This window comes from Corythoichthys intestinalis, chromosome 15, assembly GCF_030265065.1.
Source record: "Corythoichthys intestinalis isolate RoL2023-P3 chromosome 15, ASM3026506v1, whole genome shotgun sequence".
NCBI classification, from domain to species: domain Eukaryota; kingdom Metazoa; phylum Chordata; class Actinopteri; order Syngnathiformes; family Syngnathidae; genus Corythoichthys; species Corythoichthys intestinalis.
The window spans coordinates 44,851,079-44,868,023 of record NC_080409.1 but is presented as its reverse complement, the minus strand read 5'-3'; the positions used below and the strand labels follow the sequence as shown (position 1 = coordinate 44,868,023).

Here is a 16,945-nt window from a genome sequence, read left to right as displayed (position 1 = left end):
GATGAAACCAAAATTTAACTTTTTGGCCACAATGCAAAACGATATGTTTGGCGTAAAAGCAACACAGCTCATCACCCTGAACACACCATCCCCACTGTCAAACATGGTGGTGGCAGCATCATGGTTTGGGCCTGCTTTTCTTCAGCAGGGACAGGGAAGATGGTTAAAATTGACGGGAAGATGGATGCAGCCAAATACAGGAACATTCTGGAAGAAAACCTGTTGGTATCTGCACAAGACCTGAGACTGGGACGGAGATTTATCTTCCAACAGGGCAGTGATCCAAAACATAAAGCCAAATCTACAATGGAATGGTTAAAAAATAAACGTATCCAGGTGTTAGAATGGCCAAGTCAAAGTCCAGACCTGAATCCAATCGAGAATCTGTGGAAAGAGCTGAAGACTGCTGTTCACAAACACTCTCCATCCAACCTCACTGAGCTCGAGCTGTTTTGCAAGGAAGAATGGGCAAGAATGTCAGTCTCTCGATGTGCAAAACTGATAGAAACATACCCCAAGCGACTTGCAGCTGTAATTGGAGCAAAAGGTGGCGCTACAAAGTATTAACGCAAGGGGGCCCGAATAACATTGCACGCCCCACTTTTCAGTTTTTTATTTGTTAAAAAAGTTTAAATTATCCAATAAATTTTGTTCCACTTCACGATTGTGTCCCACTTGTTGTTGATTCTTGACAAAAAATTAAAATTTTATATCTTTATGTTTGAAGCCTGAAATGTGGCGAAAGGTTGCAAGGTTCAAGGGGGCCGAATACTTTTGCAAGGCACTGTATATGCTTGTTGGAAGGGCGTTGCTTACTCTGAAACGATACCTTCTACAAAAACGAAAGTGAACCTTACAACAACCCTGGTGATTTTCCACAGAAAAACATCCTGAGTTATGTCCTTGGAAACTAACTCTGGCTGGTACAAGAGGGAGTCAAATCAGAAAAGGCAGTCAAACAGATATTCATTGTGGAAAGTTCAAAGGAATATACTAGTATGTGCAGCACTAGAACATGGATGGATACAGTCTCTCAAATGAATATAGTTTCATAACAGTTATGTATTTTATAAGTATGAATAAAATATTCTCTCACAGTAGGTTGGAAAACTGGTATACAAATAATCTTTTTGCAGCATTAAAATGACTCAATAGGACGTTTGGTTTTTTGCTTCTCGTCAATTCCCCAAGATTGCTTCAATGCGTTTTATCGGTGGAGTGAAATAACCAGACAAATGTCACAGGAAACCTTCCTCTCTCGAGCTTCATGGCGGAAATCCTAGGGATTATCACAAAAGACGAAAACAAAACGACTACTTTTGCGTCGCAAATGTCATCACGCCGAGGATCCTTCCTCCCCATCAGCATCGACCGGTTCCTTTTCCTCATGGGACTGTTGTTAAAGCCTTTTTTCTGTCTCCTATGGTGGGAGATTTTATTAAGATTGTTTTATAGATTGTTTTGTTGTGATGGTTCATACAGGTGGTTGGTACGAGCTATGACAGTTCAAGGACATGAAAAGCACACAAACTGGTTTGGTAGGTGGCGTGGAACATATGGTCACAAGAAAGCTCACTTGCCACCAAACTTGCTTCATCTCTAACCTAAGAAAAATATTACTTGTGGTTAACGTACTAAAACTGCATTAGTCAAAGTTTGTGATAGATTATGCTGCATTTTACTTACAAATCTCAATGACGTCACCATTGTAGAAACATAACTCAAGCAACTGTACTCTATTTTCTGTTGTTGTTAAAAAAGATTTGAAGTAGAAAAAAACAGTATGTCTTGCTATATGTAGAACTAACTAGAACGTGTAAACCACAACGTTTCTGATTGTAAAATTTTTGTACGTGGTATCGCGATAGGTCTGTTTTTTGATGTATCGGTACGAACCCACATTGTAACTGTCTAATGTTTTACATTTTAAAAAAGCATACATTTTGCCCAATTATCTATATTTATTACCGTATTTTTCGGACTATACGTCGCACCTGAGTATAAGTCTTACCGGAGTACAAGTCGCATTTTTGGGGGGAAATTTTTATTTGATAGACTCCAGCACCAATAACAGACATTTCATCTTGAAAGGCAATTTAAAATACAATAGAAAACAACATGCTGAATAAGTGTACTGTATGCTAAAATTACATGACACTAGAAGTTAGATCGGGCGTAAAAAATCCAGCCTGACCGGTCCGCGAGTATTAAAGCCTGACGTGGCCCGAGCCCAATCAATTAACTTGATTTGCTTGCCCAGGCCCGAAAACCCCCAAAATTTTATGCTTTATTTGTAGGCACAAGCCCGAAAAAAAAAAACGCAACTTTACGTTTTATTTTTGAGGACTCAGAAGAAGGAGGAAATGCGGGGATGTGATGCGTGGTTGCGTTTTATTTGATCACGTTTGTGACAATGACGGTCTATACTGTATATATATATACTATATATATATATATTTATATATCAGGGGTCGCGTTAACCGAATATTTTCCGTCATTGACCGGTTTTTTAAAACGGTGACGGAAAAAACTGAAGTCCATCCGTCATTTTGACAGGCTGCAATTCACACCCCAGACCACAGGGTGGCGAGTGAGCATATTAATTAGCTATTGTCTCTCTTGATGCATGACGTCGTTGGCCTTACTCGGAAAAATGTCAAGGCAACTGAGTGTTTGCCTGGCACGGCCAGACCGTTCTCCCTGTATTTTTCAAACACTGAGAGAAAAGTCTGGGACCAAGCCCATTAACGGCCTCTTGAGTAGATACAAAATCAATCGACAAATCAGATTTGTTTATTTGCGTGACGTGTTCTTCACGAGCAACGTCACTCTTGCGCGCCGAAAGTCGTCTCTACAACAACACGGATGGCGAACGGGAGAGCCGGGAATATGTTCCAATCCGCGGTAAATTCAGTTTTTAATGAGCTAAAACACATCGACACGAGGCATTGACAACAGTCTGTCTCGCGCTAGCCATGTTGAATAAACTCCGTTCTCCTCGTATGTTTACTTCCACGCGCAAGTCCCTCGTCACTTTGGTAACGGCACGTCTGCCCGTCGCTGATTGGTGCACTCCGCTGTCTGTTTGCCTCTTGTTAAGCTTGTTCGGACAGATATTAATTAAAAATGAATGAAAACTAAATACTATTCAATATGTGTCATTATCATCATTTTAAAAATGTAAGTGACGGGTAAAAATAGATTATGACCGGACTTTTATGACACTGTCAGTCAAAATGACAGACAACGAAAAAGTCTAGTGCAACCTCTGATATATATATATAGGAAAGTCAATTACATGCAATGACACTTTTCGATCACCAGCAAATCAGTTAATGGTCATTTTTAGCCCCGTCGCTTTATTTTACATTGCCCGTCTTTTTTCTGCCACACATTGGCAGTCGATGAAAAAAGGCCCATATAACACTGGTTTGTGGTGTGCTAAAAAGGTTGGAGACCATTGAATTGAATTCAAATGATCAGACTAATGATTTTCTTTTCCTTACGATCTTTGCTTTGACAGGAGAGCAAAAATTTGAGATACAAGTTTTTTACATTGGCAACTATTTGACAATACATTTCAACAAAAAAGCTTGGAGCTTTTCAATCCCACTGCCAGTTAAGGTTCACTATTAAACTAAACATAAAATGACAACTATACGTCAACAACATATCTTTGCTGTAGGAATTCAACATCGCTGAATGCTAACAAGCAATGCAAAACACCGCAGAGGGTCAGATTAACTATCGTACCAACAAATATATATGCGGCTATATGTTTTGGAGGCTTGTGTGTTGGTAGCATCCACACAATGCTGTGTCCTTCATACACCGAGTGTAGGTGTGCTCCTCTCTGCAGGTGGCCTCATTATACTCCTCTGCTGCTGACTCCCGTTTGACAACAGAGCACTAAATTGAACCCATCCTGTCCATTCAGGAGCCATTTACTCAACACAGAAGAAAAAAAAACATTTGGAAGTGTGTCATGTTTGTTTATATGACATCCGAGAACAGGCCTCAAAAAGGAAAATATTGAAAAAGACTAGCATTATCACCGATCACACCATGAATAAGAAAGTCAGCTTTTTCTGTGCGTTTCGCAGTTAGGTATGTAAAACTACTTCAACTTGGATTGGGAAATTTTCTGCTGTAGGAGTAGTACGAAACCTGATACATACTACATTTTCCGGACTATAAGTCGCAATTTTTTTCATAGTTTGGCAGAGGGTGCGTCTTATGTGTGATTATTTACGGTCGGGTCGGGCCGACTTCTCTCTCGCTGACTTTTAAAGAAATACATATTTACACTCACCAGCCATTTTATTAGGTACACCATGCGAGTAACAGGTTGGACCCCCTTTTGCCTTCAGAACTGCCTCAATTCTTCGTGGCATAGATTCAACAAGGTGCTGGAAGCATTCCTCAGAGAGTTTGGTCCATATTGACATAATGGCATTACACAGTTGGTGCAGATTTGTCGGCTGCACATCCATGATGCGAATCTCCCGTTCCACCACATCCCAAAGATGCTCTATTGGAGATCTGGTGACTGTGGAGGCCATTTAAGTACAGTGAACTCATTGTCATGTTCAAGAAACCAGTCTGAGATGATTCCAGCTTTGTGACATGGCGCATTAACCTGCTGAAAGTAGCCATCAGAAGTTGGGTACATTGTGGTCATAAAGGGATGGACATGGTCAGCAACAATACTCAGGTAGGCTGTGGCATTCCAACGATGCTCAATTGGTACCAAGGGGCCCAAAGAGTGCCAAAAAAATATTCCCCACACCATTACACCACCACCAGCAGCCTTAACCGTTGATACAAGGCAGGATGGATCCATGCTTTCATGTTGTTGGCTGGGTCTTTCAGCATGACAATGATCCCAAACACACAGCCAGGGCAACAAAGGAGTGGCTTCGTAAGAAGCATTTCAAGGTCCTGGAGTGGCCTAGCCAGTTTCCAGGTCTCAACCCCATAGAAAATCTGCGGAAGGAGTTGAAGGTCCGTGTAGCCCAAAGACAGCCCCAAAAATCACTGCTCTAGAGGGGATCTGCATGGAGGAATGGGCCAAAATACCAGCAACCGTGTGTGAAAAGCTTGTGAAGAGTTACAGAAAATGTTTGGCCTCCGTTATTGCCAACAAAGGGTACATAACAAAGCATTGAGATGAACTTTTGGTATTGACTAAATACTTATTTTCCACCATGATTTGCAAATAAATTCTTTAAAAATCAAACAATGTGATTTTCTGGGGTTCTTTTCCACATTCTGTCTCTCATGGTTGAGGTTTAACCATGTTGACAATTACAGGCCTCTCTAATATTTTCAAGTGGGAGAACTTGCACAATTAGTCGTTGACGAAATACTTATTTGCCCCACTGTATGTGAAGACGCAGTAACTCTGACTGGGTTGACACAGGTTCGACTAATCAACCTCATAATCAGCGTCGTAGCACCGATTGACCACAAACTAGATAACCAGGTTTTGTCAACTCCGGTTACCTGCTGATAAGCAGGTTTACTTCTGGGTAAAGATGTCGATCGGGTCCGATCACGTCATTTTCAAAGTATCGGAACCGGCAAAAAAGTATCGGACATGCCGTTTTTAAAATATATATATATATTTTAAATTAAATCGTTTTCTAATTGTATTTAAGTTACAGACATAATATGTTACACTCATCCAGAGTCTTTAGTTTTGGCTTAAAGTAGGGCTATCAAATTTATCGCGTTAACGGCGGTAATAACATTAAAATATTTAACGCAATTAATGCATGCGCTGCACTACCCACTCACGCATTGTCGCGTTCAATCTATAATGGCACCATTTTACGTATACATAGATGTTGAGTTAATTATCAAGGGTTGATTGAATATTTGCTTGATTGGTTGAATATTTGCTTGTGCTCATACATACCTAATACATACATAATACATATTGCCATATTTTTTCTTATTTGATATAACCAGTAAATGATTATTGCTTGCTATACTAGGTTGTAGTATAATGTTTAAGTGTTACAAAGAGTAAAGAGGGTCGGGATGACAACTGCCTAGCTTCATGGCCATCATTGCATAACTAGACCTTCCGGGACATCTTCAGCACCTGGCGTCTGGACTTTCGTCTAGACCTTCGAGGACAATTTTCCATTCGAGGACAGCTTCCATGGCCGCAGCATTGCATAACTGAAGTGTCTGGGTCATTCTGACCATTTTTTACCTGTGCCCTTGCTTACACACGTGTATTTAGTTAGTTCCACCTACATGCTCACACATAGCCAACCAAAATCACGTGGGTGTCTCCAGCTTGCTTTCCCCCTCCCTTTAGGGCGACACCCTTCTGTGTCAGGACAAACCCCTAATAAAAGAGAGAGCAAGTTTTTTTTTTTTTTTAGATCAATTTTGGTGACTATACAGCGTAATCTAGCATTCCTCTGTCTTAGTCCCTCTTTGCACTCCTTGGCCAAGAAAACTGAATGTCTTCTCTCCTTATTTTTGGGTAATTTTACAAATGTCTACCTATGGGTCTATTTTTGAACTTGACAATAGAGCTAAAAGGCAATGTAAAATGAGTAGAGAGAATTTTGGCAGCCTTTGAAGCCTTTTTTTAATTGGCTAAAGCCTTACGATTCCTCTCTCAACAATTAGAAATGTCGTGGGAAGCAATGTGGGGAAGAAAGGTAGTAATTGATCTTTTTCTTAACACCCTATGTTATTTCCTAACGCAGAGAAGATATATCAATTGGTACCACTTCGCACAGTCATGGTTGCACTTCCCATCGTGCATATGGGCAGAAGTTAAATGGCTACAGTATCATTTACTGAAAGCTCAACAAATACACTAGATGGCAATATTTAGTCACAATATACAAGGTCACATTTATCCTTTAAGAATTACAAGTCTTTCTATCCGTGGATCCCTCTCACAGAAAGAATGTTAATAATGTAAATGCCATCTTGAGGATTTATTGTCATAATAAACAAATACAGTACTTATGTACTGTATGTTGAATGTATATATTCGTCCGAGTTTTATTCATTTTTTTCTTAATGCATTGCCAAAATGTATATCATCAGGAAAAATTATCGGGAATGATTGGAATTGAATCGGGAGCAAAAAAAACAAAGCAATCGGATTGGGATATATCGGGATCGGCAGATACTCAAACTAAAACGATCGGATCGGGAGCAAAAAAACATGATCGGAACAACCCTACTTCTGGGAAGGTTGAACTCCGCTCGTAGTACAGGCCACTGGTCTGTAAGTGTTTGTGGGCCGGGCCGGAACATGATACACTGCTTCTGGCCAATCACAACACGCCAAGAAAGCAGCCCTCTCATGGGATAAACGCGTGTGCACACACGCTTACACACTCACACACACAGTAGTTAAACATACAACAAAGTTCTAGTGCGCTGGGGGAACTTGTTATCGAAAAACATTCCGGAGGTATCCAGCCCGGCCTACTCACCACTCTTTGCTCATTTTCAGCAACACGCACATGCACACAGTGGCCTTATCGGCAATGTAAAATGCCAATCTCGTGCCACTGTGCTGGGCCTCAAAACAAAAGAAACACTGACGTCTCTATGGAGACAAATGCCTGTACACACACATCATTCATCCTAGTCAAAAGGCACCTTTTCCATGCTAATCTCCCTTTTTTGTAGTAAAAGTGATATCGCTCCCAAGCGAGAGGAGGGGCAGGCAGAGATGAAAAACACCTGTTATGTGGAAAAAGAAGCAGCTCCTAATTAGACTTAGCTGAAGAGTGAACATGAAACCAAAAGGCTTTCTTCTTTCTTCGCGTGGCCACGTGAATCCTCGTTGACACGTTCAACTTTTTCTCCCCCCTTGGCAGCCGGTGACTATTTTTCTTCTCGAAGTAACAGGCGGCCACGCGTTGTGAAGGAAGGGCCACCGTTAAACGTAGCGACTCAGACGTGGCGGTATGTGTTTTTGAACTGCAAGCGCCCTGCTAGTTAGCGCAATCTGAAATAGCATCAAAACAATCCAAGCAGACCGAAGCATTAAATGAGCAAAGAGGACGGCGGCATAGTTGAAGGGAGAGAAAGTACAGAAGGTTTTCGTCTAAAATCTCTTTCACACAGCTGTGGCAGAAAGCCTGATACAACAAATGTAACCTAAAGTAAGATTTATGCGACAAGCGCCCCAAAGGAACAGCATCAGTAGCTGGAGAATGCAATTTCTGCGAAAAGTGATTGTTGAACTAAAATGGTGTGCAATTAATTGAGCTGTTCAAATGTAGACTGTGAAGATGTTAGAATGGTTTCCAAAGAAATGTAGAAGAAGGAGGTCAAAATGTAAAATATCTGTATTGTTGGGAAGAAATTTTATATTAGAAAACTAGGACATTCAAAATTATCGCGTTAACGGGCGGTAATTACTTATTTTAATTAATCATGTTAGGGCTGTCAAACGATTACAATTTTTAATCGAGTTAATTACAGCTTAAAAATTAATTAATCGTAATTAATCACAATTAATCGCAATTCAAACCATCTATAAAATATGCCAAATTTTTCTGTAAATTATTGTTGGAATGGAAAGATAAGACACAAGATGGATATATACATTCAACATACGGTACATAAGGACTGTATTTCTTTATTAAAACAATAAATCAACAAGATGGCATTACCATTATTAAAATTCTGTTAAAGTGATCCATGGATAGAAAGACTTGTAGTTCTTAAAAGACAAGTTATAGAAATGTTATATTAAAACCCCTCTTAATGTTTTCGTTTTAATAAAATTTGTAAAATTTTCAATCTAAAAATAAACTAGTATCCCGCCATTGTTGATGTCAATAATTACTTGCACAATGCTCATGGATGCTGCAGCCTATAAAATCAGTCGCACCCAAGCGCCAGCAGAGGGCGGCAAAACTCCATAAAACACAATAAGTGAGCGTTTTACTGTGTACTGTCATTTAAATCTCTCTGAGCGGGGCATCTGCGTTAATTGCGTCAAATATTTTAACGTGATTAATTTTAAAAATTAATTAACGCCCGTTAACGCGATAATTTTGACAGCCCTAGTTAAAATATTAGACTCAATTAACGCACATGACCCGTTCAAACAGATTAAAATGACAGCACAGTGTCATGTCCACTTGTTCCTTGTGTTTTGTCGCCCTCTGCTGGCGCTTGGGTGCAACTGATTTTATGGGTTTAATCACCATGAGCATTGTCTAATAATTGACATCAACAATGGCAAGCTACTAGTTTATTTTTTGATTGAAAATTTGACAAATTTTGTTAAAACGAAAACATTAAGAGGGGTTTTAATTAGGGGTGTCAAACGATTAAAATTTTTAATCGAGTTAATTACAGCTTAAAAATTAATTAATTGTAATTAATCGCAATTCAAACCATTTATAAAATATTTTTCTGTAAATTATTGTTGGAATGGAAAGGTAAGACACAAGATGGATATATACATTCAACATACGGTACATAAGTACTGTATTTCTTTATCATAACAATAAGTCAACAAGATGGCATTGCCATTATTAAAATTATGTTAAAGTGATCCATGGATAGTAGTTCTTAAAAGACAAGTTATAGAAATTTTATATGAAAACCCCTCTTCATGTTTTCGTTTTAATAAAATTTGTAAAATTTTCAATCTAAAAATAAACTAGTATCCCGCCATTGTTGATGTCAATAATAACTTACACAATGCTCATGGGTGCAGAAGCCTATAAAATCAGTCGCACCCAAGCGCCAGCAGAGGGCGGCAAAACTCCGAAAAACACAACAAGTACACCTTTCACTTTGCTCTCATTTTAATCTGTTGGACCGGGGCATTTGTGCGTTAATTGCGTCAAATATTTTAACGGGATTAATTTAAAAAAGTAATTACCGCTCATTAACGCGATAATTTTGACAGCCCTAGTTTGAATATAAAATTTCTATAACTTGTACTAACATTTATCTTTTAAGAACTACAAGTCTTTCTATCCATGGATCGCTTTAACAGAATCTCAATGCCATTGCTGAGCCAGGTGCGGCCGTCAAAAGAGCCAGATATTGCTCGGGCGCCATAGGTTCCTGACCCCTGCTATACTATATTATACTGCTGATTACAAAATAGGAGAAAAAGCAATAAACAAACCTTTTTTTTTTGGAAAGAAGGGAGTCCATTCTTTCATTTGGTTGCTTCAGTGGATGTGTTTGACCAGAACACAATATCCTGTGAATCTTGAAGGATCAATCAAACTGTTTTGACAATATAATGAACTCTGCTTTGAAAACAGCTGGCAGCGAATGAGCTGACTATGCGAATCAATTAAACAACCTAAATCGGAAGTTTGACTGTGCGTTTCAGATACGGAATTGGCATTTCCTACTAACCAGTATTAAATAGAATGGGCCGACCCTCAAAATTCTGACTTAAAAAGTAACAGACGGAAACTCTGTTGAGCAGAACCATGATGCCTAATTCTAAGACATCTGAATCTTTCTCTGTCATGTTCAAACCATTTCAAAAGCATGCACCGTTGCCACAAAATATATACATTATGTATTTTTCATGGTAAATGTCAGTTTTTGTATATCATTTGAAAAGTTATGCCTATGATGTTGTGTGTCATGCATGACTCTCTTGTCTTGCAGTCAACTCTGGAGACGGCATCGACTACAGCCAGCAGAAAAGAGAAAACGTTGGTGACCTCATTCAGGAGACTCTGGAGGTGTTGGAGCGTTACGGTGGAGAAGATGCCTTCATCAACATCAAGTATATGGTGCCCACCTATGAGTCCTGCATGATTAATTGAGTTTATCCTGGAAGTGGGGTTGGGCTTATGCTTTTCCACTGCTCAGTAGGCCTACCAGCTCGGTTCTATTTATCGTAATTTTCGGGCTATAAGCCGCTACTTTTTTCCCCTCATTTTGAATCCTGCGGCTTGTAGTCTAGTGTGGCTTATTTGTTGATTTATCGGGTTAATAGGTAACACTTTATTTGACAGCGGCGTCATAAGACTGTAATAAGACCGTCATAATTATGACATGACACGATCACTGGCATTAATGAATGCTTGTGACCGATGTCATTTCGTGTCATCCGACAAATGATGTCACCATCTCCATTTATGTCCAGCTCGAATCTTTTACATCCGTTCAAAAGTGAGATAATTTGCCGGATGACACAAAATGACATCATGGCTCATGGCAGTGTCACGTCATAATTATGATGGTCTTATGACAGTCTTATGACACCACTGTCAAATAAAGTGTTACCAAATACCATGACTACCAATTAATGAAACAACTGGAACAGTAACTGAAGAAATGATTAGCACAGAACATAATTTTTAATTGTTATTTACATCTGTATCACTGCAATGCATGCTAGGAGGCCTGTTGGACAACAAGGGTTTACAACAGGTGGCAGCAGAGGTTGACGGTCTCCTCCAAGGGAGCAGTGATGGCCAAATGAAGCTTCTTGAAGCAATGAAGCTTTGCAGCTAATTGGTTCAAAGCTTCATGGTGGTTCATTTGGTCTGATGTTTTGGTGAAAATATCCCATAATGCAGTGAGGACAGCTGCAGTTTATAGTCCAGTGCAGCTTATCTATGAACAAATACAGTTTTCCTGTCAAATTTGGTGGGGGGTGGCTTATACTCAAGTGCGCCTTATAGTCCGAAAATTAGTGTAATCGTTTTTCCACGTTAAAATAGTACCTGGAGCTAAATTTAATCCATGAAGAGATTTTTGGAAGAAAGTAACTGAACAATGCAGTAAATAAGAGGACTATGGAGTCTTAACATTAGGTGCTAAGGTACAGTAATGGCATACACTCACGATATTCTGCAATTTTTAGCCCTGTTTCCGAAAATCTTTAAGTTACAGTGGTTCCTCTAGATACAAAGTTAATTCGTTCCAGGACCTTGTTTGTAAGTTGAAATGGTCGTATGTCGAGTAGGATTTTCCCATAAGTGAAAACCTACACTAAATCCGTAATAAACACTGCTGGTACTGTTACAAATGGCAATTAAACATAGCAAAACAAATAAATTATGAATAAAAATCCGAATAATAATATAATGATAATAATAATTCCTGTAATAATTTAACGAATCGGGTTCTAATGTGAATAAAAAAAAAAAAAATTCCCATGTGTTTCTTCTTCTAGATTTCAGATAGATAAACAAATATTTTTATTATTTGTAAAGAATAAATCATTTTCAGACCTATTAAATGATTGGTTAATTTCCCATGACACTAGTGACACTCCAATGTACCACAACATAGCGGTTGGTAATATGCAGTGGGGCAAATAAGTATTTAGTCAACAACTAATTGTGCAAGTTCTCCCACTTGAAAATATTAGAGAGGCCTGTAATTGTCAACATGGGTAAACCTCAACCATGAGAGACAGAATGTGGGGGGAAAAAAACCCAGAAAATCACGTTGTTTGATTTTTAAAGAATTTATTTGCAAATCATGGTGGAAAATAAGTATTTGGTCAATACCAAAAGTTCATCTCAATACTTTGTTACGTACTCTTTGTTGGCAATAACGGAGGCCAAACGTTTTCTGTAACTCTTCATAAGCTTTTCACACACTGTTGTTGGTATTTTGGCCCATTCCTCCATGCAGATCTCCTCTAGAGCAGTGATGTTTTGGGGCTGTCATTGGGCAACACGGACTTTCAACTCCCTCCACAGATTTTGTATTGGGTTGAGATCTGGAAACTGGCTAGGCCACTCCAGGACCTTGAAATGCTTCTTCCGAAGCCACTCCTTTGTTGCCCTGGCTGTGTATTTGGGATAATTGTCTTGCTGAAAGACCCAGCCACGTCTCGTCTTCAATGTTTTTGCTGATGGAACGAGATTTTCACTCAAAATCTCTCGATACATGGCCCCATTCATTCTTTCCTTTACACGTCCTGGTCCCTTTGCAGAAAAACAGCCCCAAAGCATGATGTTTTCACCCCCGTGCTTCACAGAGGGTATGGTGTTCTTCGAATGAAATTCAGTATGCTTTCTCCTCCAAACACGAGAACCTGTGTTTCTAGCAAAAAGTTCTATTTTGGTTTCATCTGACCATAACGCATTCTCCCAGTCCGCTTCTGGATCATCCAAATGCTCTCTAGCGAACCGCAGACGGGCCTGGACGTGTACTTTCTTCAGTAGGGGGACAGGTCTGGCAGTGCAGGATTTGAGTCCCTGGTCCCCCCGTGTGGTTCTGGGATTTTTGCTCACCGTTCTTGTTATCATTTCGACGCCACGGGGTGAGATCTTGCATGGAGCCCCAGATCGAGGGAGATTATCAGTGGTCTTGTATGTCTTCCATTTTTTAATAATTGCTCCCACAGTTGATTTCTTTACACCAGGCATTTTACCTATTGCAGATTCAGTCTTCCCAGCCTGGTGCAGGTCTACAATTTTGTGTCTGGTGTCCTTTGACAGCTCTTTGGTCTTGGCCATAGTGGAGTTTGGAGTGTGGCTGACTGAGGTTGTGGACAGGTGTCTTTTATACCGATAATGAGTTAAAACAGGTGCCATTAATACAGGTAACGAGTCGAGCCTCGTTAGACCTCGTTAGAAGAAGTTTAACCTCTTTGACAGCCAGAAATCTTGCTTGTTTGTAGCTGACCAAATACTTATTTTCCACTCTAATATGGAAATAAATTCTTTAAAAATCAAACAATATGATTTTGTTTTTTTCCCACATCGTCTCTCATGGTTGAGGTTTACCCATGTTGGCAATTACAGGCCTCTCTAATCTTTTCTAGTAGGCGAACTTGCACAATTGGTGGTTGACTAAATACTTATTTGCCCCACTGTAAAAACCTGACAAAGCTGGCGATTTTTGTTGTTACAATCATAATCATAATAATTGTCACCTTAACTTGTAAAGACTGGCTAATGGAGGTCGAAGAAGGACCGCCGAGATCGTAGATATTCTACGGTCGTATTTTTGAGCCAGCTCACGGATGTGCACACCATGCTCATATTTTTCTATCATTTCCATCTTCATATCAATGGTAAGTCTCACCTTTTTCCTTATTTTACCACCTGCACTAACATTGCGGCGCTGTCATACATCGTCGTATTTCGAAAATGTCGTCGGATGTAGAAACAAATGGCAAATAAAATTTCACGTCGGATGTTGAAAAGATCCTGTGTCAAAGCAATCGTATGTCGAGGTACCACTGTACTTTTATTTTATTCAGGCGAGAAGTCAGGGCTGAGACAAAACGGAGTGCTGCAGCAAAGTAGAGACTGTGGAGCAGACTATTGCTGCGTTTAACATCCAGTAAATCATAACATAGCAACAAGGTGAGCTAGCATTAGTGCATTTTTAAATTTCTTGCCTTGTTTATGCAAATGTTATTGTAATGTGGCAGTTTTATTCCAGTGGAAACTAAGGGCAAGAAAACTGACTTCAGAGTTCATAGTGAGCAAGGAGGCACAGTGCAGTGGAAAATAGAAATAACTTTTATATTTTTATTACAATATATTTTTTCACGAGTAGACTGACCATAGTAGAAAACGGGTATCACATATTTTTTCAGGGTTAGCTGAAAATGCTGTCTATTTTCATCAATTAATTTAAATGACAATAATGTGCACTAAAAGACTTATACTATCTGACTAAATTTACATACCAAAACACTGAACATTTCCTATTCAGATTTATGCCGATTGGATACGAATGTTTGCTTTTTTTGACTGTTGTTTATGAATTTCTGTACTTGTGCAGTCACCACATGAAGGACTTATCTCTGTAGCTCTATCAATGCAAAATGTTCATTAAAAAGCTGAATGATATTCAGTCAGTCAGATCATGATATTCTGATTTCCCCATCAGTCACATCGTGTACATGCAATAATACACCTGATACACTATCATTTCACCTTATTGTACAGTCTAACTGGGCTGATTGTGCCATGCAGCCAGCTGGAGACGGAGCCTGTCACAACATGAACGTCCGGAATGACGGCCCTCAGCATTCCGAGGCAAACTCGCGCTCATAAAAGTCACGTTGGCTTGTAACTTCTGCTTAACTCCACACACCACAGCCGTTCCTCTTAACTCATTCATTCAATAACAGTAACGGTTATCGACATCCGATCGATTTGCAATGGGAGCTCAAATCACAAAGAAGTGTTTGCAAACCCCTAAGGAAAGAATGAAGGCGAGAACGCCTTGCAGAAAAGTACAGACGCAACACGAGTGTAAAATGTAAAACACTGATTATGAAGATTAGGGAGGCCAGGCTGGAATTTGCACAAAACATAAATAGCGCCGATTGTCTACACTTAGTTTCAGATTTGGAATGTGTCTATGAAAGCTCTTTAGCAATTTTCAAGATGAGAGAAAATGTCAAATCAATTTGGCCAAAGCCTATCATGTCATTTAGGCTGTGTTAAAGAGGAAGAATTCATTGGTGTACTATGTAAAGCCTGCAAGATGCAAAGTTATATTGGGCTGTTCTGTCCTGTTTTTACGCTTAGCAAGGATGACAAAAAGCAGATTATCCATAGACTTTAGGAGTGGGAACCTCAGGGGACCTCACGATACGATACGATTCGCGATACAAGGCTCACGATAACGATTATATCACGATACAGCGATTATCGATATATTGGTCAGAAATTGGATACATGACATTCTACGATACAACTGTTGAAACAAAAAAAAAAAATTAGAAATTGAAAAAATACTGTTTAAGTCATTTATTAAACAGTGACACCTTTTCTGTGCAACATTGCTGTAAAATATAAATCTACTGCAAATTGTGCCCCTGCACATATAGAGGAAACAAACCACGACCACTGATATCACTTTGAGAGATCATGATGAATGGCACCCTTAATTTCTTTAAAGTTTTAAATATTTTAAAAAAATAAATAAATAAATAAATAAAAAGTGCCGTAGGTGTCAGCAGTTGAGCTTGGAGTGGGGCAATGATAAAATTGGTGGGTCTTTTCTTTGTATATGACCTTTGTTGCTTGGTTTGAGGACTTCCGCCATCTGCTTCAGCATTTAAGATGTCAGACTTGCTCAGTCACAGTCTTCCTCACCTTAAAAACAACAAAATAAAACAAAAAATATTAGCTACTTCATAGTGTTTGAGTTGAAATCCTGATTTTTTTTTTGTGTTTGTGTTGGAAGTATTGAATTAAAAAAAATATGAATTGAATGTATAGAAATTAAAATTTCAATAATTACCTATTTTTAATATGTAGGCTACATTAATTATCATGCACATCACTTTATATATCTTGGAACCTATTCAAACCATTTTTATAGCTTATTGTATCAAAATGACAGTAATAACAGTTTGTGTAGTAAACTAGATGGAGAGTGGTTCTGAAATAATATCAAATAAATCGGTAAATTCATGTGGGCTTGTTCGATATTCATTTTCATCCAGTTTAGGGTCCTGGTTTATTTTATATCATTCAACATCAAATGTCATCAAAATAATACATGTAAATTAAAAAGTCAATTACATTGCAACACTTTCTTACCTCAACTGATGAAAGCGAAGCTCACGAACTCCGGTCTCCACTACGTCACCAGCTCCCAGTGAAACTTATTTTTCTTAGACAATTCTTGCATACAGCAAAGTCCTTGTTCACCTTACTTCCTTTCTTGTTGGTGTAAAATCTAAAATGTGTCCCCATGTGTGATTTGTAGCGATATTTTTCTCATTTTTTACTCCCCCGTTCTCACGGAGCTTTTTTATTTTTTCAACCCACTTGGAGCTGCCTCTCTTCTTCTCTAGACAACTTGTGCGCACTTTACCCTCACCGCCACTCCCGAGGGCCCCTAGTGGACCGCCAAGGAATTGCTCAACAAACATTGAGCAGTTTACAGCATCCATACTCCATTGTATGGCAAATATGTTAAATAAAAGTATCGATACTTGGCGGGAGCATATGGATAACCCATCGGGTTG

General features: G+C 39.1%; 1 protein-coding gene across 1 annotated transcript in view; it reads left to right on the top strand.

The window, feature by feature from the left end:
* Positions 1-12,140, top strand: part of pacrg (PARK2 co-regulated) — a 475,481-nt gene extending 463,341 nt beyond the window's left edge. Inside the window, exon 5 of the mRNA XM_057859058.1 lies at positions 10,645-12,140. Within this exon, the coding sequence (XP_057715041.1) occupies positions 10,645-10,805 (161 nt within the window). The 3' untranslated portion in view covers positions 10,806-12,140. The remainder of the gene's footprint in view (positions 1-10,644) is intronic.
* Positions 12,141-16,945: the final 4,805 nt, after the last annotated feature.